Source organism: Mustelus asterias, chromosome 15, assembly GCF_964213995.1.
Source record: "Mustelus asterias chromosome 15, sMusAst1.hap1.1, whole genome shotgun sequence".
Taxonomy (NCBI): Eukaryota; Metazoa; Chordata; class Chondrichthyes; order Carcharhiniformes; family Triakidae; genus Mustelus; species Mustelus asterias.
In genome coordinates, this window is record NC_135815.1 from 33,151,930 (window position 1) to 33,176,144 (window position 24,215).

Here is a 24,215-nt window from a genome sequence, read left to right on the forward strand (position 1 = left end):
GTCTCATACACATAACCCTTCAGTGATTTCTCAATCTCAGTGGTGAATTCATAGGAGGTACCAAGCAAAACCAAACACTTCTCCAAAATGACAAAAGAATGCAATGCACTTGAGGCCACGCTCCAACAGCTCCTAGCTGCCGGTTTTGATAGAATTTCATACAAGTGTACTGATCTGTGAATTTATCTAACAGTAAGTGAACAAAGATAAATTTAGGTAACCTTTTTAGTGTCATTGCATCAAACAATCCGAAGGAGCTATTATTATTTTTTAAACACAAATAATTACTGACTTGACACTAAACTACATCCCAGAAGTCTATTTCAAACAAAAGATTAGCTAGGTATAAAGTGAAGTTCGTATCAGCATGTACATGATACATAAGTATTAGTTGAAATATGGGGATAGACAGGCAAATCAGCCCCTCAAACTTGTTCCATTATAACTTACTTAACACCATTAACCTGCTTTTTCTATCAAGCCAAATCTGAAAAACGTCAAGCATTTTCTGATGGTGCAAAGTGAAAATAACTTTACATCAATATTAAACTGACTGGCAACGGTACCCTAGAAAAATTAAGATTCCGAGAAAAACAGATGATACTCATAATCTTATAGCTGTTTTATTTATGATAACGACATTAAATGTCAGAGGCACAGTGGCCAGCACAGCCGGGTTCGATTTCAGCCTTGGGTGACTGTCTGTGTGGAGCTTGCATGTTCTTCTGGTGTCTGCGTGGGTTTCTCCTGGGTGCTCCAGTTTCTTCCCACAGACCAATGATATGCAGATTAGGTGGATTGGCCATGCTAAATTGTCCCAAATTAGCGGGTAAATATGCAGGGTGACGGGGATAGGGCCTGGTTGACATACTCTGTCGGAGAGTCAGTGCTGACTCGATGGGCTGAATGGCCTCCTTCTGCATCATACGGATTCAATGATAGCAGATTAAAAGGCAATTCCATTTTCTTTGAGAGGGTAACAAAGTTCAACAGATGACAAGGAAGTACAAAAGTCAAAGTTATCATGAAAATCTTTCCAACGATGATTCTCCTGATTGCGATAGTGCTTTTTGGAAAATTTCCTCCCTCTTCCCTTCATTCTAATCATGATATTCAACTCCTTTGATGTGAATTGTATCTATTCCTACACCATACCTGACGTTTTAATGCAGGAAGACATAATTTTAGAGAAGTCAAATGATTTCCCTCCATTTTGTTACCTCAAAACAGAAAGACCAAACTAAATAAGAGCATATTTTTAGCTGTTTTGAAGAGATTACCAGATAAATTCTAAACAGTGAATGTATCTGACTTTGGAACATAAAGGGATTGGTAAAGCTTACCCTTTGTAACATACTCTCAGTCCAAGCATGTCCATTTGGTTCCACAACCCACTGCAACACCGTTCTCAAGATATACACATAAACATCTGACTGAAGGATGTTTACAAGGCTGGCAAACAGTGGGCAAAAATGAGGAAGTACAGGAGGTGGAAGGGCTGAAACAAATAAGTATTTCATGAATATCATAATTGCATAAAGGCTCAAATTTCTATTCTTTGTATTGAACATATACAAGTATTCAAATCAAATTCTCCATCCTTGAACATGATTTACAACCTCAACATCCATCTTGACAAAGGTTCTCAGTTCAAACCTGAGGCAATCAGGGGCTTGCATTTCTCGGTTTGAACACGAGGAACACATGCACTGAATCCTGAGCAACAAATTAGAAGGATTTAGAACACAAGTACATACTCAGCAAGCTCGACTTCATTAATCAAATATGGTTGTCAATTAAGATTTTTTTAAAAACCGTGTCCTGTCCTTCAAATGAACAAAACAACCATACAACCGAGCAGCCACGCTCAACACTGCACAAAACCATGGAACATCAATCTGGAGGCATTCTTCAGCAAGTTTATAATAAAAGCAAAATACTGTAGTTGCTGAAAATCTGAAATAAAAACAGAAAATGCTGGAAAGGCTCAGCAGTTCTGGCAGCATCTGTGGAGAGAGAAACAGAGATAATGCTTTGAATCCATATGACTCTTCTTCAGTCATTCAGACTCAAAACGTTAACTCTATTTCTCTTCCCAAAGATGCTGCCAGAACTGAGCTTTCCCAGCATTTGTTGTTTTTCAGAAAATCTATGTTGCATTGAATATCCCATTTCACATAACTGTCGGATAAACAGCTTACTCTCCACCTTTGCTTCCAACTAACCACATCATCGCCAGAAAGCGTTTGTTAAAGTTACTTCACTATCGTGACTGGAGTGAGTAACAGTATGGTGCAAGTGCATGTCTGTACACACAACTGAAAATCAATACACCTTGCTGGTTATGCCTCCAATTCAAATTGCAGTTTAGTTGTGCAATTTGCAAAATGATATATTAATCTGTAAACAAGCTAAATGTGTCAACATTCATTTCTCTTAATCCTATGATCCATTGTAAAGAACGTGGAATACTCAGCTGGTATTGCATCTAATTTGACATGTTAACAATTTTGAATTGTCAAATATGGAATACAGTGAATTGAAGTAATGCACAAACCAAAGAGATACAAAAATAATGGAGCCACAGAGCCAGATTGATTGGCAATGATGAGAGCAGACCACTTGCGAACTAGAAATGAAATAAAATTAGCTTCAAAATGGGATAAAAAGTGAAGAATGTCTAACATACCGGTGTCTTCTCCATTCTGCTTCCTTAACTTTCTTTGGGCTTCTTCAGCCTAAAGAAAATTAAAACTCATTAATATGAAATGACTTTTAGCTATTGCGTTGCTTTTTGAGAAAGGTTATAGTTGAAAAAGCTTTTCAAAGCTTCACAAAATATTTAAAGAAAATGTGAAAACTTGAATAAGTATACTTTCTATGTGTTGAAGAAGTTGTTTGAGAAGGTGTCTCAAGAGAGACAAAATCAGGAATATGAATTAAACTGCCACTGTACATCAGAAGTCAACAAATTCGCTATTCAAGTCAAGCAGATTAGAAAGCGATGGGATAATTAGACATTGGGTAGGAAGGGAAAGAGTGGTGGTAGTGCATAATGATGGAATGGGCAGTGAGGAGCAAGGACATAAAAAGAAAAGATTCTCTTTGTGTTAAGCAACTCTTGCCAACTTTTTTCTGACACTGCACATTTTCAAATTTATGGCCATTTTCTCTTGGTCCCCAGAGACCATTAAGTAGTCAGCAAAAATAATTGACAGGCAATGTCAGCAAACAGTTCCAAAGGGGACACTACAAACTTATAGCCTTTTACTTCCTGAGACAATTGAGTCACAGAACTTCACATTTCTGCTGCAAATATCCAAGATCTGAAAAGATGCCTGTTTACAACTGACGAGCTGCAGTTTGTCGTCACTGGGACCCAAAAATGCTGTGTTTTCAGAGGAAGAGACAATTAATAAAAGTTACAAAAGCCAATAAATGGCAGAAAAAAAAACTTTCTTCGAGTCTGAGATGTGGACAGGATGCATGAGTTAGAAGAGGGGAATTGCTTGTGTTGAGAAGTACAGGCTTTGATCTTTGTCTTTTCCCTTTTCATATTCCTGTTTTGGATTTAGCATTCAAGACAATATTTAGCTTACACAACTTAATACCATCAATTAGCATATAATATTAAAGCACAGATGAAGTGTATACTCAATATCAAACCTTAATTTTTGTGTAACTATAGTTTACCTTAGATTGATCAGCCCTAGAATAATGGTAGAAGAAAACATTAAATTCCTTGGCGCATTCAGGTTTTAGTTCATAAAGCCCTCTTCCTGTTAAACCTGGCTTCCTGTGATGGAAAAATAAAGGAATTAACGTGCCAGTAGACATGCAAAGTCTATCCAACTAATGCAGTATTTCACTTGAAGTTCTATACTTACTTGAAAGAAGCTACTGATTCAATAACCTTTTCCATTCCGGTCTCTTTGTTCTCCTAAGAGGAAAAAGAATCAGCAGAATATGTAGAACTAATTAAGAAATAAACAAAAACAAGGGCAATAGATTATATTGGGAATAGGTTAATATGTTTTACACATTGAGTTTCTGAATCTGCACAACTTCATTTGGCAGCATAAAAAGAGACAAGTCCATACCTCAAATACTCTTGCCTTTGGTTATCTATGTATTTTGGAACGATTCAATATTAAATCATACAGCTCAGAAGAGACCCTTCAGCCCATCGAGTCCGCATCGAAACACCTGAGCTCCCACCTCATCCTATCTGCCAGCATTTGGCCCATAGCCCTGAATGTTATGTTTTGCCAAGTGCTCAGTCAGCTAATTTTTTGAAAGGATATGAGGCAACCCGCCTTCACCACCCTCCCAGGCAGTGCATTCCAGATCGTCACCACGCACTGGGTAAAAAGGTTTTCCCTCAAATCCCCCTTGAACCTCCTGCCCCTCACCTTGAACGTATGTCCCCTTGTGACTGACTCTTCAACTAAGAGGAATAGCTGCTCTTTATCCACTCTGTCCATGTCTCTCATCATTTTGTACACCTCCATCACATCGCCCCCTCAGTCTTTTTTGCTCCAATAAAAACAACCCAAGCCTATCCAACTTCTCTTCATAACTTAAATGTTCCATCCCAGGCAGCAACCTGGTAAATCTCCTCTGCACCCCCTCCAGTCCACTTACATCCTTCCAATAATATGGCGACCATAACTTCACACAGCACTTCAGCTGTTGGTTCACCAAAGTTCTATACGATTCCAACATGACTTCCCTGCTTTTGTAATCTATGCCTCAATTGATAAAGGCAAGTGTCCCATATGTCTTTTTCACCACCCTATTAACATGCCCTTCTGCTTTCAGAGATCTGTGGACAAATACGCCAAGGTCCCTTTGTTCCTCAGAGCTTCCTAGGTGACCTACCATTCATTGAGTACTTCCTTGTCAAATTACTCCTTCCAAAGTGCATCGCCTCACACTTTTCAGGGTTAAATTCCATTTACCACTTACCTGTCCATTCCATCTATATATTTTTGGAGCCCAAGACACTCCGCCTCACTGTTAACCACCCGGCCAATCTTCGCGTCATCCGCAAACTTACTAATCCTATCCCCCATATAGTCATCAATGTCATTTTTGTAAATGACGAATAATAGGGGGCCCAACACAGATCTCTGTGGTATGCCACTGGACACTGGCTTCTCGTCACTAAAGCAGCCTTCTGTCATCACCCTCTCTCCTCCAACTGAGCCAATTTTGAATTGACTTATCAAATTACCCTGCATCCCATGTGAATTTACCTTCTTTACAAGATTCCCATGCGGGACCTTGTCAAAAGCTTTACTGAAATCCATATAAACTATGCCGACTGCACTACCCTCATCTACACACTTGGCCGCCTCCTCAAAAAATTCAATCAAATTTGTTAGGCATGACCTCTCTCTGACGCAGCCATGCTGATGATCCATGATCAAGCTTTGCCTCTCCAAGTGGTCCCCATGGTCTCTGATGCTCTCCTTCAGAAGCTTCTCTAATAGTTTCCCTACCACTGACGTGAGACTCACTGGTCTGTAATTTCCTAGTTTATCTCAACAACCCTTCTTAAATAGCGCAACTACATTAGCTGTTCTCCAATCATCTGGCACGTCCCCTGTGGCTAGAAAGGAATTGAAAATTTGGGTCAGAGCCCCTGCAATCTCCTCCCTTGCCTCCCACAGCAGCCTTGGCACAATGCATCTGGGCCTGGAGATGTATCCACTTTTAAGGCTGCCAACACCTCCAATACCTTGTCCTTCCCAATGTCAATTTGCTCAAGGGTCTCAGTCTCTCTGCCTGAATTGCATACCATCGTCCTCATCCTCTTGGTGAAGATGGATGTGAAGTATTCATTCAACACACTACCAATGTCATCTGGCACTACCCACAGATTGCCCCCTTCGTCCCTAATGGGCCCTACTCTTTCCCTGGTTATCCTCTTCTTATTGATATACTTATAGAATATCTCGGGATCTTCCCTACTTTTATCAGCCAGAACTTTCTCATATTCCCTCTCTGCATTCTTAATTGCTTTCTTGAGCTCCACCTTGCATTTTCAATACCTCACTAATGCCTCCACTGATTTGTCCCCTTGTACTTTTTAAAAAGCCTTTCTTTTCCTTCTCATTGTATCCTGAATATCTCTGGTCATCCATGGCTCCATAGGCTTGTTATTCATACCTATCACTCTAGAGGAAATATGCTGGGCTTGCAACCTTCCCATTTCCTTTGAGTGCCCCCCAACTGCTCTTCTGTAGGTTGGCCCATAGTAGCTGCTCCCAGTCCACCTTGGCCAGATCCTGTCTTATTTTACTAAAATCCGCTGTCCCCCAATCCAAAAGTTTTTTTTTGCAGCTTGTCTATTTTCTTGTCCATAACAAGCTTAAATTGTGCCATGTTGTGATCACTATCACTAAAATGCTCCCCCACCACTAGCTCAACCACCTGTCCAGCTTCATTCCCCTGAATCAGATCCAGCACAGCTCCCTTCCTTGCTGGAACCTCCATGTTTTGATTTAAAAAGTTCTCCTGGACACATTTCAAGAGAGCTACTCCTTCCAAGCCCTTAACACTAAGTATATCCCAGTTAATGTTGGGAAAGTTGAAATCACCTAATAACTTGATTTTTATTGTTTTTACACACCTCCACAAACTGAGCACATATTTGTTCCTCAATATCGCTCTGACTATCTGGGGGTCCATAATAAATATCGAACAATGCCCATTTTTTTATTCCTAAGTTCTACCCACAAAGCTTCATTTGATGCCCCCTCCAATATATCATCTCTTTTTCCTGCAGTAACTGACTCCTTAACTAATAATGCATGCCTCCTCCTCTTTCACTTCCTCCCCTGTCTCACCTGAAGATTGTATATCCTGGAATGTTGAGTTGCCAATCCTGTCCTTCCTTCAACCATGTCTCTGTGATGGCTACTATATCACACTTCCACATGTCAATTATTGCCCTCAACTCATCCGTTTTACCTGCAATATCTTGACGTTAAAATAGAGGCCATCCAGCCTGGCCTCACTCCTTTGAAACGTAATACAGCTGCACTCCCTTTGACTTGTTTATTTTGCTGTATTAATCCGTGCCCTTATTTTGGTAACGGTCTGTGTCCCCTCCCACTGCCAAATTAGTTTAAACTCCTCCCAACAACACTAGCAAAACGTCCCGCAAGGATGTTGGCCCCATACTGGTTCAGATGTAAGCCATCCAGTTTGTACAGGTCCCAGCTTCCCCAGAAATGGCCCTATGATCCAGGAATCTAAAGCCCTCCTGCCTGCACCAACTGTTAAGCCACGCATTCATCTGCACTATCCTCCTATTTCTGTGCTCGCTAGCATGCGGCACTGGGAGTAATCCCGAGATTACAACCCGAGAGGTCTTTTTAGTCTACTGGCCAACTCCCTGAATTCTTGATGCAAGACCTCATCCCTCTTTCTATCTGTGTCATTGGTACCATGACCTCTGCCTCATCACCCTCCCCTTCAGAAAGCCCTGCTGCCGTTCAGTGACATCCTGGACTCAAGCACCAGGGAGGCAACATACCATCCTGGAGTCATGTTGACAGCAAGCTTAGCTCTGTCTACACTTCCTGGAGGAACTAGTGCCCTCCAAATCAGCCTCCAAAATGGAATACTGATTTGTGAGCGAGACCCCAGGGGACTACTGAACTACCAGCCTACATCACTTGGACTGCCTGATGGTCACCCATTCCCTTCCATCCTCAAGTCCCTTCAGCTGCGATGTGACCACCTCCCTAAATATGCTATCCACAATGCTCTCAGACTCATGGATGCTCCACAGTGTCCCCAGCCACTGTTCCAGCTCTGAAACTCAAGCTTCTAGGAGCTATAGCTGGACAGACTTCCTGCACATATGCTGGCCCTGGGCACTGGAAATGTGCCCAGCTTCCCATATGGGACAAGAGCCAACCACAGCTTTGAGCTCTCCTGCCATGACTAAACCCTTTAAGTTTAAAAACTTAAGATATTTTTAAAAAAGAAATAAAGCAAATAATTCCCTACTCTTGCCTAAACAATGAGTTTCAATTTAATATGGTTTGGAAATGTGATGATTGTATATGCTAAATGGATCGCCTGCAAAATGACTCGTGTGGTATCGATAGCACAATAGCAGTGGGATGAAACACCTGATGTCGATGACTTCTGGCTCACATGTGGAGCAACAGGCCTGGGCTCCCATTCCTCAATGGTATACAGTAGCCATGCTAAATATGCTTATATGTGGAATAACTGCTAAGAATTGAGTGTCACTGATTTGCTACTGCCTCTAGAGTTGAATATGCAAAATTTAATGCTGCAGCATAATGATGATGAACAGGGAGAATTTGGAAGGAAAACTGGTAAACAAAAATTAAAAGTCTACGACAGGAGTTGTTCATGGGATGGTGTTAGTTGCATTGTTTGGCACCAAAATAACAGAACACTTTCTTCACTCTTCTCAATATCATCCCAGAAAGAAGGAAGAATGTTGGGCCAAGTTAATGTGCAGTATGGTCAATATCAACCACTGGGTAAAAGTTACACTCACATCTTCAGGCAATGCTTTAACCAGCTCACTGTGTGCCATTGGTCTTATACAAAGCTGATGGACAATTTCACGTTTGAGTTCATCCTCAGCAGACACATGACCCACTCCAGCAGTGTATCTTTCTCCTGAGACCCAAAGAAAAACACAATGCAAGTTCAAGAGGCCAAAATTGCAACGAGAAACACGTACACTTCAATGCTATGCGCTAAACTCATTTTCTTTCTATACCAAACCCTACTTAGCTATTTCACACCACATAGCATTCCCCAAGAGTAAACATGCAAGCATTCTGCTCAACATTCACTAATGTCATCTGATCTAACAGTAGATATGCAGGCGCAGTCTGTGATCACCTCCAGATTATCCCTTCTATCATCAATGATGTAAGGCTGATTAAACAGAAAACAAATCATGCCAAATTTGAGAAAACAGTGATTCGAAAAAAAATCTGTGCCTTACCAACTACCATCATGATCAGATGAAGCATTTCCTCTATGAGAGTATTGTTTTGTTGTAGAACATCCTGTACATGTAAAGTTTACAGAGAATACAGAACAATTAGTCTCATCTATAAACTTCCAATGTAATACTGCAAATTTCTTTGGGAAACAGTCTTATTCTGACTTTTACACTTTGAACAAGTTCAAACTTCGAAAAGAAATACAACGATCTCATAATTCTTTTGGAAAATAAGCCTTTCCTACTTCACCTTGTTGGTGTGCTCAGCATTAAACCACTTGCCATAGTCAGGGCTATTAAATATGTGGTACAACTCAAATCGACAAAGCATAATCATCAGAAAATGGTTTGGATCCATCATTGAAGCTCCTGCCTGAAAAATACAAAATTTATGAAGTAATTTTTGATAATTTTACAACACCCATTAATATTGTTTGCAAACTCCAGGTATCTATGTGTAGTATAAATCAAATGCATTTATATGTAACAGTATCATAGAATAAATGGGGACTAATTTTACATTTAGCATGCTGCTCAAAAAATTAGTATAGGAGATGAAAAAGTAACACTGCTGCCCAAGGTTCGGTATATTAAGTATAGAAATGGTTTACGAAGATGTCTCTGGAAGCAGCACAATAAAAAGAATCCATCTTTGACATTTGAAATAGAGGCGCGATCAGTTTCTTGAATCACTAGCAAGCAAAACCACTCAAATCATCCTTTGCAGATCAGAAAAGTGGTTTGAATGGTGCACGTTGGTACAAACCATCCCAGTAATACAAAATGTTAGTGCCACCAACCATTAGATGCGATTCATGACCTGAAGTGATTCCATTTCAGCTACTGATGAAACCCAAATTCTTTCCGAGTAACGACACAAGATCAAACATAGAATCCCTACAGTACAGAAAGAGCCATTCAGCCCATCGAGTCTCTGCTGACCACTGTCACACCCAGGCCCTATTTCCATCACCCTCATTTATCCTGTTAATCCCCTTGACACAAGGGTCAATTTAGCATGGCCAATCAACCTAACCCGCACATCTTTGGAGAGTTAATCTCAAAGCATAACTGTTTGAATGCTTCCATCTTTGTACAAAAAGTGTGCACACTTCAGCTGGGATGAACTTTCTTACCTGGAGCATTATTAAATCTTTATCATACATTTCAACTCTGCATTTCACGTTGTGATAATAATAGATCTGGAGGAGAACAAAAAAAGTTAAATATTTGGCAATATTTTGGTTTGATGACTCAGGCAGCATTTCCATATCGATGCCAAATGAAAAGGATTTGGTTCCTTATTTAGGAAACACACTATTTCTTTCAAAGGTGCATATCTATAAAATATTTAAAACCTTTAACTGCACTATAGGAATCTATCACCACTGTCATATTAAAATACACCTATTGTTTCAATGCCATAGGAGAAACATTACCACAGGAATCACGTATTTCATAATTTGGTACCTGAATACTTATTTCTTAAAGGGGACATGGAAAATAATTCAAGACGCTCTCATGTTGATAATCTTCTATCTAAGCTAATTATTTTTTGCACTGAATTGAAGTGAATAAATTAGTCGTGCTAATGATGTGAATTTAAAACACTAGAAAACTAGAAAACGCAGCTTAGAACATAGAACAGTACAGCACAGAACAGGCCCTTCGGTCCACGATGTTGTCCGAGCTTTATCTGAAACCAAGATCAAGCTATCCCACTCCCTATCATCCTGGTGTGCTCCATGTGCCTATCCAATAACCGCTTAAATGTTCCTAAAGTGTCTGACTCCACTATCACTGCAGGCAGTCCATTCCACACCCCAACCACTCTCTGCGTAAAGAACCTACCTCTGATATCCTTCCTATATCTCCCACCACGAACCCTATAGTTATGCCCCCTTGTAATAGCTCCATCCACCCGAGGAAATAGTCTTTGAACGTTCACTCTATCTATCCCCTTCATCATTTTATAAACCTCTATTAAGTCTCCCCTCAGCTCTGGACTCCAGAGAGAACAGCCCTAGCTCCCTCAACCTTTCCTCATAAGACCTACCCTCCAAACCAGGCAGCATCCTGGTAAATCTCCTCTGCACTCTTTCCAGCGTTTCCACATCCTTCTTATAGTGAGGTGACCAGAACTGCACACAATATTCCAAATGTGGTCTCACCAAGGTCCTGTACAGTTGCAGCATAATCCCACGGCTCTTAAACTCCAACCCCCTGTTAATAAAAGCTAACACACTATAGGCCTTCTTCACAGCTCTATCCACTTGAGTGGCAACCTTTAGAGATCTGTGGATATGGACCCCAAGATCTCTCTGTTCCTCCACAGTCTTCAGAACCCTACCTTTGACCCTGTAATCCACATTTAAATTAGTCCTACCAAAATGAATCACCTCACATTTATCAGGGTTAAACTCCATTTGCCATTTTTCAGCCCAGCTTTGCATCCTATCTATGTCTCTTTGCAGCCTACAACAGCCCTCCACCTCATCCACGACTCCACCAATCTTGGTGTCATCAGCAAATTTACTGATCCACCCTTCAGCCCCCTCCTCTAAGTCATTAATAAAAATCACAAAGAGCAGAGGACCAAGCACTGATCCCTGTGGCACTCTGCTAGCAACCTGCCTCCAATCCAAAAATTTTCCATCCACCACCACCCTCTGTCTTCGATCAGACAGCCAGTTACCTATCCAATCTGCCAACTTTCCCTCTATCCCACACCTCCTCACTTTCATCATAAGCCGACCATGGGGGACCTTATCAAACGCCTTACTAAAATCCATGTATATGACATCAACTGCTCTACCTTCATCAACACACTTAGTTACCTCCTCAAAAAATTCAATCAAATTTGTGAGGCACGATTTGCCCTTCACGAATCCGTGCTGACTATCCCGGATTAATCCGCATCTTTCTAAATGGTCGTAAATCCCATCCCTAAGGACCTTTTCCATCAATTTACCAACCACCGAAGTAAGACTAACCGGTCTATAATTACCAGGGTCATTTCTATTCCCTTTCTTAAACAGAGGAACAACATTCGCCATTCTCCAGTCCTCTGGCACCAACCCCGTGGACAGTGAGGACCCAAAGATCAAAGCCAAAGGCTCTGCAATCTCATCCCTTGCCTCCCAAAGAATCCTAGGATACATTTCATCAGGCCCAGGGGACTTATCGACCTTCAGTTTATTCAAAACTGCCAGGACATCCTCCCTCCGAACATCTATTTCCTCCAGCCTATTAGCCTGTAACACCTTCTCTTCCTCAAAAACATGGCCCCTCTCCTTGGTGAACACTGAAGAAAAGTATTCATTCATCACCTCGCCTATCTCTACTGCCTCCATACACAAGTTCCCACTACTGTCCTTGACCAGCCCTAACCTCACCCTGGTCATTCTTTTATTCCTCACATAAGAGTAAAAAGCTTTGGGGTTTTCCTTGATCCGACCCACCAAGGACTTCTCATGTCCTCTCCTAGCTCTCCTAAGCCCCTTTTTCAGCTCGTTCCTTGCAAACTTGTAACCCTCAATCGAGCCATCTGAACCTTGTTTCCTCATCCCTACATAAGCTTCCCTCTTCCATTTAGAAAAAAACCACCTGTATGTTCATTTGTAAAAGGACACAGTTATTATTCTGTTGGGCACCATTAATATTTAAATACCCAGCCATTAACTGACAGAACTACACAAAATTCCACTTTTTTTAAAAAGCAAAAGCAAATTTTATTGTATATCAAAAAAAATTAAACAAACCAAACATAAACCTAATACTATAGCTTATGAAGACTAATGTTTTGAACTCAGTGCTACTTTTAACCTCTCCCAGGAGCTGCCATTTCTAACCAAATGTTTTAAGTTCATTCAGTTTTCTTGGGACTAACTCAAAAGGTAAATCACAACCCTCTGAAATTCACTCTGATTTCTCTTCAGTGATCTATCTATTCACTAAGGTAGAAGATTGCATGGGATCTTTCCATTAGCTTTTAAACTTTCAGCTGATTATTATTCAATGATCAGGAACAACTTCAGTAATCTGCAACAATGGCGAGGCAGTTTTGCAGACTCACTCATTAAATTAAACTTGTAAACTATTATTTCACAATGGTATTGCATTTCTACCATGCATATAAATTTAGGTGCAGTGTTACACCTCATAAGCTTGTGACAACAATGCATCAATGTAGGCTACAGAGGCACTTTTAGTTGTGAAGTTTTCAAGGAGAATAAGGATTGAAAATAAAGTAATATGATGCAGCATATACTGTCAATCGTGAAGCGCTGACAGAAGATTCTGAAACATGTAAACACTTTTAGATGTTATAGCAAGTAGTTATTCTCCAGTAAGAATGGTTCTTTGTTTAAAGGTCCAAGGAAAGTTTGTTAGTAGAATGATCCTCAGAACATAACAAATAGTAGCAGAAGACCATACAGCCCCTCAAGCTTGCACCACCATTCAATATGATCATGGCTCATTTGGGGTTTCAACACCACTTTCCCACCTGCTTCTCATATCCTTTGATTCCCTAAAAAACCAGAACTGCCTCAGGCTCAAATGCATTCAATGATTGAGCATCGACAACCCTGTGGAGCAGAGAATTACAAAGATTCACAACTCTTTGAGCGAAGAAATTTCTCCTCATTTCTTTCCTGAATAACTCTTCATCCTTAAACTATGTCTTCTTTTTCTAGATTACCCAATCAGGAGAAGCAACATCTGTTTCTAACCTGTCAAGCACCTTCATAACTCTGAATGTTTCAATTAGATAATCTCTCATTCTTCTAAACTCCCGAGAATATAGACTCAATTTACTCTGTCTCATCCCAGGGGCCAATCCAGTGAATCTTCATTGCACTGCCTCCAATTCAATTCAAGTATATTCTTCATAAATATGGAGACCAAAGTTACACACAATATTCCAGGTGTAGTCTTACCAAAGCTCCATGCAATTGTGGCAAGAGTTCTTTATTCATGTACTCCAATCCCATTGCATTAATGGCCAACATGCCATTTGCTTTCCTAATTGCTTGTTCTACCCGCTTGCTGACTTATTCGAGTACCCCAAGCCCCTCAGAACACCAACATTTAGAAGTTTGATGCCATTAAAAAAATATTCTGCTTTTCTGTTCTTGGAAAGCAGCCAAGGCAGTTTTTAAAAAAATGCAGCTATTATGCAAATAGCTTGATATGGCAAGTACATTTACGACATTAGTATAACTGTATTTATCGTATCAGTTAAATATAAAACTTGAAACATGCTTATTATTGTGCAGCTGAAATATAAGTAGCCATTACACAGTCTGATTGCAAAATATTCTACGTATGTTACCAGAAATTACGATCTAAATAACGTTACGATCAACATTTACCTGATTAACGAGGGAGAATCCATTTCTCCTCCACATTCCAGCATGTACTTGTGCACACAGCACCATGCAGTGAAGAGGATGCTCTATTAACAATGGTGGGCTCAGTTCACTCTGTGGACAATTGGTTTAAAAAGGTCAGCTACTGAAGTACAAATAAATGATCAAGTATTAAATGACAGCTGAAGAATAAGCCTTTACAGATTTCTGCTGATTAAAGTAAAGTAAAACAAATACATTACAATAGGCATTAGCTGAGAATCGAACTTGTACCAATTTATTTTGTCAATACAGGAATATCAGCTTTGGTGTTCAACCTGTCCTAGGGAGCTGCACAAAACAGAAAGCATCAAAAACTAAATTTCTGTGTCATTCAAGATCCCTTTCTGGCCTCAAACAAGTGGGTAATTATTTACCTCACATGTACTGGGATGTGTAACATAGCTATGTTTTCAGGGAAAATTAGTACACAAAATCTAAGGATATTTTGAAGAAATGTGGGTAAAAACCTTCCACATTTTACTAAGTCTCATAAGACAAAACAAGATGATTTAGAAATGCATTATGTTTGTTCTGGCTCTTAATAGTTGCTTCCAACCATTACATGATTGGGAAAGTGGGAGAATTTGAATGGAGAAAACACTCCAACTTCAGGAGCTTTGCTAAGCTGGCTAATAGGACAAGGTATCTGTAGGACAGGACAATTCCCAGCTTTTCTCCCCTCAGGTGGAATACGTTTCCAACTTTAAATCAAGCAATTCATAGCCCATTATGGGCAGCAAAGCTCAAAGATTAACTGGAGTCCCAGACATTGTACAACAGTTGTCATACTATTTCATGCTCAACCATTGGCAGCCTAAAATTAACACTGAGTTGCTCAACACTCAAAATGCATTTCAAAACTGTTATCAGATTAATTTCAAACCAAAACTACAACATTGAAAGTTTGCATTGCCATTTTTGCACATTTGATTCACACACAAAATTCTGTCGTGTATATAACAAAATATGAACCAAAAGAATCTTGACAAGTCCCCATGAACTTTGGTGGGCGCCTCTGAGTAGCTAATGCATACCTATTGAGAGTAGGAGGCCATGTGGCACAGTAGTAGCGCCCCTACCACTCTGGCCAGAAGCTGTGGGTTTGAGTTATAACAGCAGGAATTGTTGTTCACAACAGGAGCATTCAACACGTTCAACAGGCTGATAATCAGCTCGGAATTCCTTCCCCCACTATTCCCCAAAGGGTAAAAACCGGTATGGGTGTGAAGATACGTTAACAACAACAAGCCACTGAGAAGCCCAGTTTGTACTAAAATAATTAAACTTAGCAGCAGCAAGACATTATAGCTGGTCTTGGCATCCTTGTGTTGGAGGTGGAGGGAAGGGGGAAAGGAAAATATATTTTGGCAAGGGCTTCTGCTCCTCGGTGCTAAACAGCAATTTTCCCATTGGGTTTTACACAACTAGTACCTGGTGCACTGCTCATCAGAAAAGCATAGGCTAAACATCCATCATTAATTCATTTCAAACATCACTTTAGAAAAAGATACTTGAATGTACAGACTTATTTTTAAAGTCAAAGAAGATTATTTATTTTGGTTTATCCCAGGGAAGAAGGTTAAAAAGCTGGAAACAATCAACTTAAAAGAATTAAGAAGATCAAGTTTCAAATGCTGGAAAATGACAGCATCTCCAAACAGATCTGAAATTTGTAATTTGAAAAGTTCAGAGGGTAAAAAGCAAATGAAAGAAAAGAAGAGATAGCATGAGCAGAGTGTGGAGGTCAACACAAAAGGGAATCCAAAAGTCTTTTATAGGCATGTAAATTGTAAAATAGTGCTAAGAGGCAATTTAGGGTACAAAAAGAAAATTTACCCATGCAAGTGAAGCATTAAATGAATACTCTGTATCTGTCTTTACCAAGGACGATGATGTCGCACAGGTCATAGTGAAAAAGGAGGTAATTCAGACACAAGACTTTAAAATGGATAAAGAGGTAGTATTAGGTAGGCTGTCTGTATTTGAAGATGATAAAGCACCAAGAGTGAATGAGATGCATCCAAGTATACAGGGAGAAATGAAAGTGAAATTACACAGGCACTGGCCATAATTTTCCAGTCTTGCTTGACTTAAGGATGGTGCCAGAGGACTGGACAATTGCAAATGTTACACCCTTGTTTAGAAAAGGATTTAAAGATAAGCCCAGCAACTACGTTAGTCTGTTTAACTTCATTGATGAGGAAGCTTCTAGAAACCTGAATTCAGGACAAAATTAATCAATAAAATGGACAAATGAGATTAATTAAGGAAAGCATACGTTTTTTTCCTGGGCAAATCGTGTTTAACTAACTTGCTTGTTTTTGATGAGGTAACAAAGAGCTTTGATGAGGCAAAAGCTGCGGATGTGGTATATGTGGACTTTCAAAAGGCAACTGATAAAATGCCACTCAACAGACTTAGGAGCGAAGTTATAGCTCATGCAATAAAAGGCAAAGTAGCAACACGGATACAAAATTTGCTGAGTGACTGCAAACAGAATCATGGTTAATGGATTAGCAGACTGGAAAAAGGTCTGCAGTGGAAAAATCCTGAGGTTGATGTCAGAACTCATGCTATGCCTGATACATATTGATCTCGACCTTGGTGTACAGGACATAATTTCAAAACTAGCAGACAATACAAAACTTGAAGTATTGAAAACCGTGAGGATAGTGTAGAACTTCAATAGGACACAGACATGTTAGAATGGACAGATGATCAACAGATGAAATTTAATGCCAAGAATTGTTAAGTGTTTATTTTGGTAGGAAGAAAGCAGAGAGGCAATATAAAATAAAGGATACAATTATAAAGAGTGTGTAGGAGCAAAGGTATCTGGGTGCATTCATGCATAAATAATTGAAGCTGGCAGGAAAGATTGAGAACCAGGTTAGATAAAGTAGACGGCATGCTGGACTTTATCAATTGAGGCAGAGAGTACAAAAACAAGCAAGTTATATTAAACCTGTAAAGAATACTGGTTCAGCCTTAACTGGAAAGTTAAATCCAGTTCTGGACACTGTATTTTAAGAAGGGTATGAAAGCATTAGAGTGTGTGCAAGAAAAATTCACGAGAGCGGTCCAAGAATGAGGAACTTAAGTTACCTCGCCAGATGGAAAAGTTGGGACTGTTCCCCTTATAGAAGAGATGTTTGAAATGAGATTTGATAGGGGTGTTCAAAAATCATGAGGGCTCTGAACAGAGTAGCTAAGAAGAAACTGTTCCTATTGGTGGAAATAAGTAACAGGCAAAACAAGCAATGGTGACACAAAAACTTCTTCACACAATGAATGGTTAGGATCTGGAATGCACTGCCTGAGGCGGTCGGAGATAGGTTCAATCGAGGCATTCAAGGGGCATTGAGTTATCTGAAAAGGAAGAACATACAGGGCAACTGGAAGAAGATGCACCTTCAGAGAGCCAGCACAGACATGAATGGCCAGGTAACTATTTTTTGATTCTATGACTAATAAATGTCCAGGTGTAGAATTTGTTTTGATCTGTTATCTCTCCAGTTAACTTAAAAATGAACTTTATTAAATACCAAAATACACATTATACTCACAAGGGGCAACAACTCTGGAAACCTGTAAGCCACTTCAGTTTTGCTTAGAAGTACATGTAGACCTGAAGAGAAAAAGTGAAATAATCCTGATCACTGTTCTTCAACTACAGGTATCTCGCTGAATCGTGAGCTTTAATGAAAACAAGTGATTCAAGATTCAACAAGTGCTTTGGAAACATTGTTCCAGTTTTGTCTACCAAAATTATGTAACAATATAATTCGCCATCACATACATTACAGAACTGACTCGACACTGGAGCACCTGGATAACAAAGACATCTATGTTAGACTCCTAGGTATTGACTACAGCTCAGCCTTCAACACCATTGTTCCTACAAACCTCCATGGCCTGATGCTATGCTCTTCCCTATGTGACTGGATTCTTGACTTCCTAACTCAAAGACCACAGTCAGGATAGGCAACAACACCTCCTCCATGATCATTCTCAACACCGGTGTCCCACAAGGCTGTGTCCTCAGCCCCATACTATATTCCTATACCTCCATGACGGTGTGGCCAAATTCCCCTCCAACTTGATTTTCAAGTTTGCTAATGACACCGCCATTTTGGGTCGGATCTCAAACAAAGGGCGGCACGGTAGCATAGTGGTTAGCACTGTTGCTTCATAGCTCCAGGGACCTGGGTTCGATCCCCGGCTTGGGTCACTGTCTGTGTGGAGTTTGCACATTCTCCTCGTTTCTGGGTGGGTTTCCTCCGGGTGCTCCGGTTTCCACCCACAGTCCAAAGATGTGCGGGTTAGGTTGATTGGCCATGCTAAAATTGCCCTTAGTGTCCCGAGATGCGTAAATTAGAGGGATTAGTGGGTAAATATGTAGGAATATGGGGGTAGGGCCTGGGTGGGATTGTGGTCGGTGCAGACTCGATGGGCCGAATGGCCTCTTTCTGTACTGTAGAGTTTCTATGATTCTTTGAATGATGAGACGGAGCACAGGAAAGAGATAGAGAATCTGGTGAACTGGTGAGACAACAATAATCTCGCTAATCTCTCTCGAATAAGAAGATAGTCATCGACTTCAGGAAGCGTGGTGGAGGACATGCCCGCCTACATCAACGGAGGACAAAGTGGAAATGGTCGAAAGCTTCAAGTTTCTCGGACACCAATAACCTGTCCTGGTCCCTCTTTGCCAACGCTATAGTTCAGAAAGCCCAGCAACACCTCTACTTTCTCAGGAGGCTAAGGAAATTTGACATGTCTGCTACCACTCTCATCTATTTTTACAGATGCACCATAAAAAGCATTCTTTCTGGTTGCATGGCTCCTGCTCTGTCCAAGACTGCAAAAAACTACAAAGGGTCATGAATGAAGTTCAGTCCATCACTAAAGTAAAGTTCATTTATTAGTCAGAAGTAAGGCTTACATTAACACTGAAACGAAGTTACTGTGAAATTCATGCAAACCAGCCTCCCATCCATTGACTCTGTCTACACTTCCCGCAGCCTCGGAAAAGCAGCCAGCATAATCAAAGATCTTGTAGACCCCGGACATACTCTCTTCCACCATCTTCCATCAGGAAAAAGATACAAAAGTCTGAGGACACACACCAACTGACTCAAGATCATCTTCCCTGCTGCCATCAGAGTTTTGAATGGACCTACCTCATATTAAGTTCATCTTTCTCTACACCCTAGCTATGACTGTAACACTGAATTCAGCACCATCTCCTTTCCTTCTCTGTGTACAGTATGCTTTGTCTGTTTAGCGCACAAGAAATAATACTTTCCACTGTATACTAATACATGTGACAATAATAAATCAAATCAAAATCAAAGGAGCTCTATAAATAGAAGATGTTGATGCTCATCAGGGCCAATCTTCACAGCCACAAGCCATCAAAGCAAGAGCACCTTAAATAAGAGGCCTCAACACAGTCAGCTGCTTTATCAACAACATATGCCAGGTCATATTCCCATCATATTAGCTTGTGGTGTATAATGACCAGCTCAATCAAAAGAAGGTTCTGATGCCTTTCTCTTGACATTCATTGACACCTGTATTATCAAGTCCCCCATCATCAATATCCTGGAATCACAACTGACCAGACGTTGGAAATGAACCAAAGCCTATCCATTATCTAAAAGACTGTATCAAGGAAATATTGGGTTCCAGTTGTGTCACTGCAACACCAGAATAGCTGGAGCGGAAGGAGATTTAAATATTGTTTCCAGAGGATCATGGCACATTTATAGGTGGTCTCTACATAAATAAATAATCTTAACATTGAGGTGTCTTATAAGATAATTCTTGGGAAAGTAAGTAAACCCAAGTGCATAACATATATAGCTATAAACCATTTTATGATGTTAATAGTGCTTGTTCTGGTCCAGTTTAAAGTTAAAAGTTTATTTATTTATTAGTCACAAGTAGGCTTACATTCACACTGCAATGAAGTTACTGTGAAAATCCCATAGTTGCCACACTCCGGCGCCTGTTCAGGTATACTGAGGGAGAATTTAGCATCGCCAATTCACCTAACATGCACATTTTAGGATTGTGGGAGGAAACCGGAGCACCCGGAGGAAACCTACAGACACGGGGAGAATGTGCAAACTGCACACAGACCCATTCCAGGAATCGAACCAGGTCCCTGGCACTGTGAGGCAGCAATGCTCATCACTGTGACACCATGCCGCCCTGTCCATTCTTTTATACACAAAGTTTGATATACAATAAAGCTTTTTTTAAAAAAGTGAAATCTTTTGGCATAGTTCTATTGATTAAAACTATGTTTTGATTTATTTTAAAATGTTAATCAATCAGAAAAACAACCCAAAATGACTGACATGTTTGTGCAAGATCACAGCTGCTCCTTTGGGGGATATTTGGCTGCCTCAACTGCAAATAACATTTGATAGTTTTTTGAAAAACATTTCTTGGAATTTCAACTGCCTTGGGTCCACCATTTAGTTATTGTTAAGCTATTAATGTTAGAAAAATGAAATTTGCCCATTCTAATGCCCATGCTAAAACTGACCATTCTCTGCAAAACATTCTGTGCATCGTGACTAAGTAAAAGAACAGGCCAGAAATCTTTTCAGTTCATTATTTACCGTACTCATCTGTGTGCCATTTGTTTAACTTAATTTGTTCACACACCAGCAACTACAGTATTCATGGATGAAACAGTTCTCCTGAAACTGAAATCAGCAGGCTCAAAGAAGCTTCACTTTTCAAACAGGCTACAGAATTCATTGCTTGCTGGATCTGTGTCTGAGTAATTAAACCCAGCCAGAACCAAGCTTTTTCAAATATATGAGCAGAATGAAAGGTTCACTGTGCATCACTTTCCATAGACGCTGCACGACCAGCTGAATATTTCCAGCATTTTCTTTTATTTCAATTTTGTGCTCTCCTTTTCAAGTGTGCATAATTACCTGAAAACAAGCGTGAAACTGGTAAATGGATGCTGACTTGATGCTGAGATACACGATACTGCACACTCTCCAATGTATGTCCACACATGCTCAAAGTGATAGGCTGCTCTCCATCACATGTCCCACTATGACACTGCAATAAAACAATCAAACACTTCCTGTAGGCTTCAATTAGAACCCTTTCCTGGAATATAAAGGAAATAAAACAAGATTAGTTTTAGTCAAGTATTAAAAACACATCACAGATATACTGATGAACGGAACTGCGATGTCTTCAGTTTCATATAAACAGTATCTAACTCTTAGAAGCAGTGCCTGTATGAAGAGTTTGGCCAGGATCACAAAGTACCAAAAATTAATTTCAGGCGCAATAAAGAAAAGTTTGCGAAAGCAGATTGGCTTATGATGAACAGACTTGAAGCTGCAACCAAAAAACATAGAGCTAACGTTCTACATGGTGTTGAGAAAGTGCTAATAGTATTGTACACATTGCAACTTCTGCAGATATCTCATATTCTGTAACTAACCATACAGGAACTAAGTGTATTTGCCAATGATAAAAATGGTTTCCACCAGCACTTAGTCATAAAGACAAAATTAGGATAATTTTTAAGAGTATGTTTCAGTGGAGCAGCCTATTGTAAGCACTGAATCAACATTGCAAAGGTTGACATCCATGAGCCAACAGCAACTGAACAATGTCAAACCACAATGTTAAATGATTCAAGATAGAAACTCAATACATCCTGTGCATGAGAGCTTCAAAAACATATAGCCTCAATATAAACTACCAAAACTTTAATCAATGAAGTAAAATCGATACGTATTTATATATAAACTTCTGTGATGAGATATTTTGGGGATCTATTGTGTTATTCTATGATGCAGCCTTGTGTGAAACTAATTGAATTAAACTGGACAAGATTATCTGAGGGTTTGAGGCATGAAAGGAGTGTAGATGTTAAAGGCATTAATTTGAAGTAGGTATGGCCAAGTGAATTTTCTGTAAGTAAAGCAACAGTGGGTAGAAATTTGCATGCTGAGATAAGTAAAGTTTGATTTTAACTATTAGCTTTCCAAGGAAAGTAAAAGGTTTTATTCAATTTGAACAAGGTCATAAATAAATAAAGTACTTAAATTTTATTTGACCCAAAAGTAGGGCAATGGGGAGAATATGAAACATTTTATTTTGGGAAAGTTAGTTCCAAGAAGCACCAAGGACCATGGAATTTAAGATGAAAGAGAAAACAGATATTTAAAGTGAGGTGCTGAGCTGTGTTGGGGATGGCTATGAGACCCCTCCTGGGGTACAGTGCTGTATTGGGACAAGAGCTGTGAACAGGCAAAGTTTGAAACAGCCATTCCAGCCAAGCCAGAAAAGTGTCTGTTCTCCAGAAAGCAGGGTTTTGTTTTTGAAGTTTCTTGAATTTCCACATTAGAGTGGAAGTGAGGTTACAAAGTTGTGTGATATGCTTTCATACAGCAGCAGTGCATTTGCCTTGGGGTACTATGAATGGAACTTTGTAGTTAAGCATCTATAAGGGAGTGTTCACCTGTGTGTCTAACCAAGTGAGGTTCTTTTGAGGGATGCTCTGTGAAGCAAATTTTAATGGTATAAATGTAATCTTGCGTACTTAAGTTTTCATTTCATAATAAATGCTTTAATTTAATATTTTAAATCCCAAAAGTGTCCTGGAATTGGCAGGTTATGAATTCAGTAGACTTCTTCTCTCATCGTGTACAAACAAAAAATGTTGTGAAATGTCAGCCAAGCTTCCCTGTGGGATTTGGTTTGACACAGTAAGATGTCTAACAACACCAGGTTGAAGTCCAACAGGTTTATTTGGTAGCAAATGCCACTAGCTTTCAGAGCGTTTCATTGATTAGCTTGATTAGCATTCCAATCATTATTCTGTAAATTGAGTTTGCGTCTGTATGCCCTGTTTGTGAGCACATCTCCCACTCCACCTGACGAAGGAGCAGCACACTCCGAAAGCGAGTGGCATTTGCTACCAAATAAACCTGTTGGACTTTAACCTGGTGTTGTTAGACTTCTGACTGTGTTTACCCCAGTCCAACGCCGGCATCTCCACATCAGGATTTGGTTTGTACAGCAATTAACATCTGCTGGATCATAACATTTCTTAAAATGGAATTGTGACTGCCTAATATTGAAGTTTCAAGTACTTAATGCTGGAAATGGTTAGTAAGAATGTGAAAAAAGTTCTATTTGTTCAGGCTATGTGAACTGGATTACCTCAATCAAAAATGGTAATTGGAAGAATGCAGAAAAAAGAAGGACCTTCAGAATTCAGGTCAGTTTGCTGCAGCTTTGAAGGGTTCAAGTGTTTGTCAAGTTTCACAATTTATATATAGGAAGACAAGGCAAATCCAGTTTTGTGCATAAGAATAAATTTAACTATTTCATATAAATGTAAGCCTCAAGTAAGTAATGCAGCAAGAGCTTTTTAAAATACCACAAGCTTACTGAAGGTGATTGGGGGATTTAGAATGAGGGGACATGGATACAAGATTAATTGGAAGAGATTTAGGATGGTGAGCAAATGAAATGTTTATATAGGGGATTGTGATACTATGGAATGCCCTAATAATTGAAACAAAAGCCATGCTGATATCCAAGAACAGGATAGATAAGTAAGTAAATGGAAAAAGGGATAAAGGGCAGGCAAAGGTATTAAGCTTGCTAACCAGATGGACATAGACTGGAGGAATCGAAGGATCTGTTTCCAAGTTAGAATTTCTAAGCAGTAATACAAACAGCAATAAGCACCTGCGAGTTTGCTTTAAATCACATGGTATGCTTCAGTCTGC

At 39.8% G+C, this 24,215-nt stretch overlaps 1 protein-coding gene across 2 annotated transcripts in view; it reads right to left on the reverse strand.

The window, feature by feature from the left end:
- ubr2 (ubiquitin protein ligase E3 component n-recognin 2) overlaps positions 1–24,215 on the reverse strand; it is a 133,506-nt gene that overhangs the window by 42,141 nt on the left and 67,150 nt on the right. For both annotated transcript variants that reach the window (XM_078229718.1, XM_078229719.1), the window contains exons 15-25: positions 21,384–21,567; positions 17,991–18,052; positions 14,386–14,496; positions 10,147–10,212; positions 9,261–9,383; positions 9,011–9,074; positions 8,552–8,676; positions 3,888–3,940; positions 3,694–3,796; positions 2,690–2,738; positions 1,344–1,498 (exon numbers count right to left, since the gene is read on the reverse strand). In XM_078229718.1, coding sequence (XP_078085844.1) covers positions 1,344–1,498; positions 2,690–2,738; positions 3,694–3,796; positions 3,888–3,940; positions 8,552–8,676; positions 9,011–9,074; positions 9,261–9,383; positions 10,147–10,212; positions 14,386–14,496; positions 17,991–18,052; positions 21,384–21,567 — 1,095 coding nt within the window. The remainder of the gene's footprint in view (positions 1–1,343; positions 1,499–2,689; positions 2,739–3,693; positions 3,797–3,887; positions 3,941–8,551; positions 8,677–9,010; positions 9,075–9,260; positions 9,384–10,146; positions 10,213–14,385; positions 14,497–17,990; positions 18,053–21,383; positions 21,568–24,215) is intronic.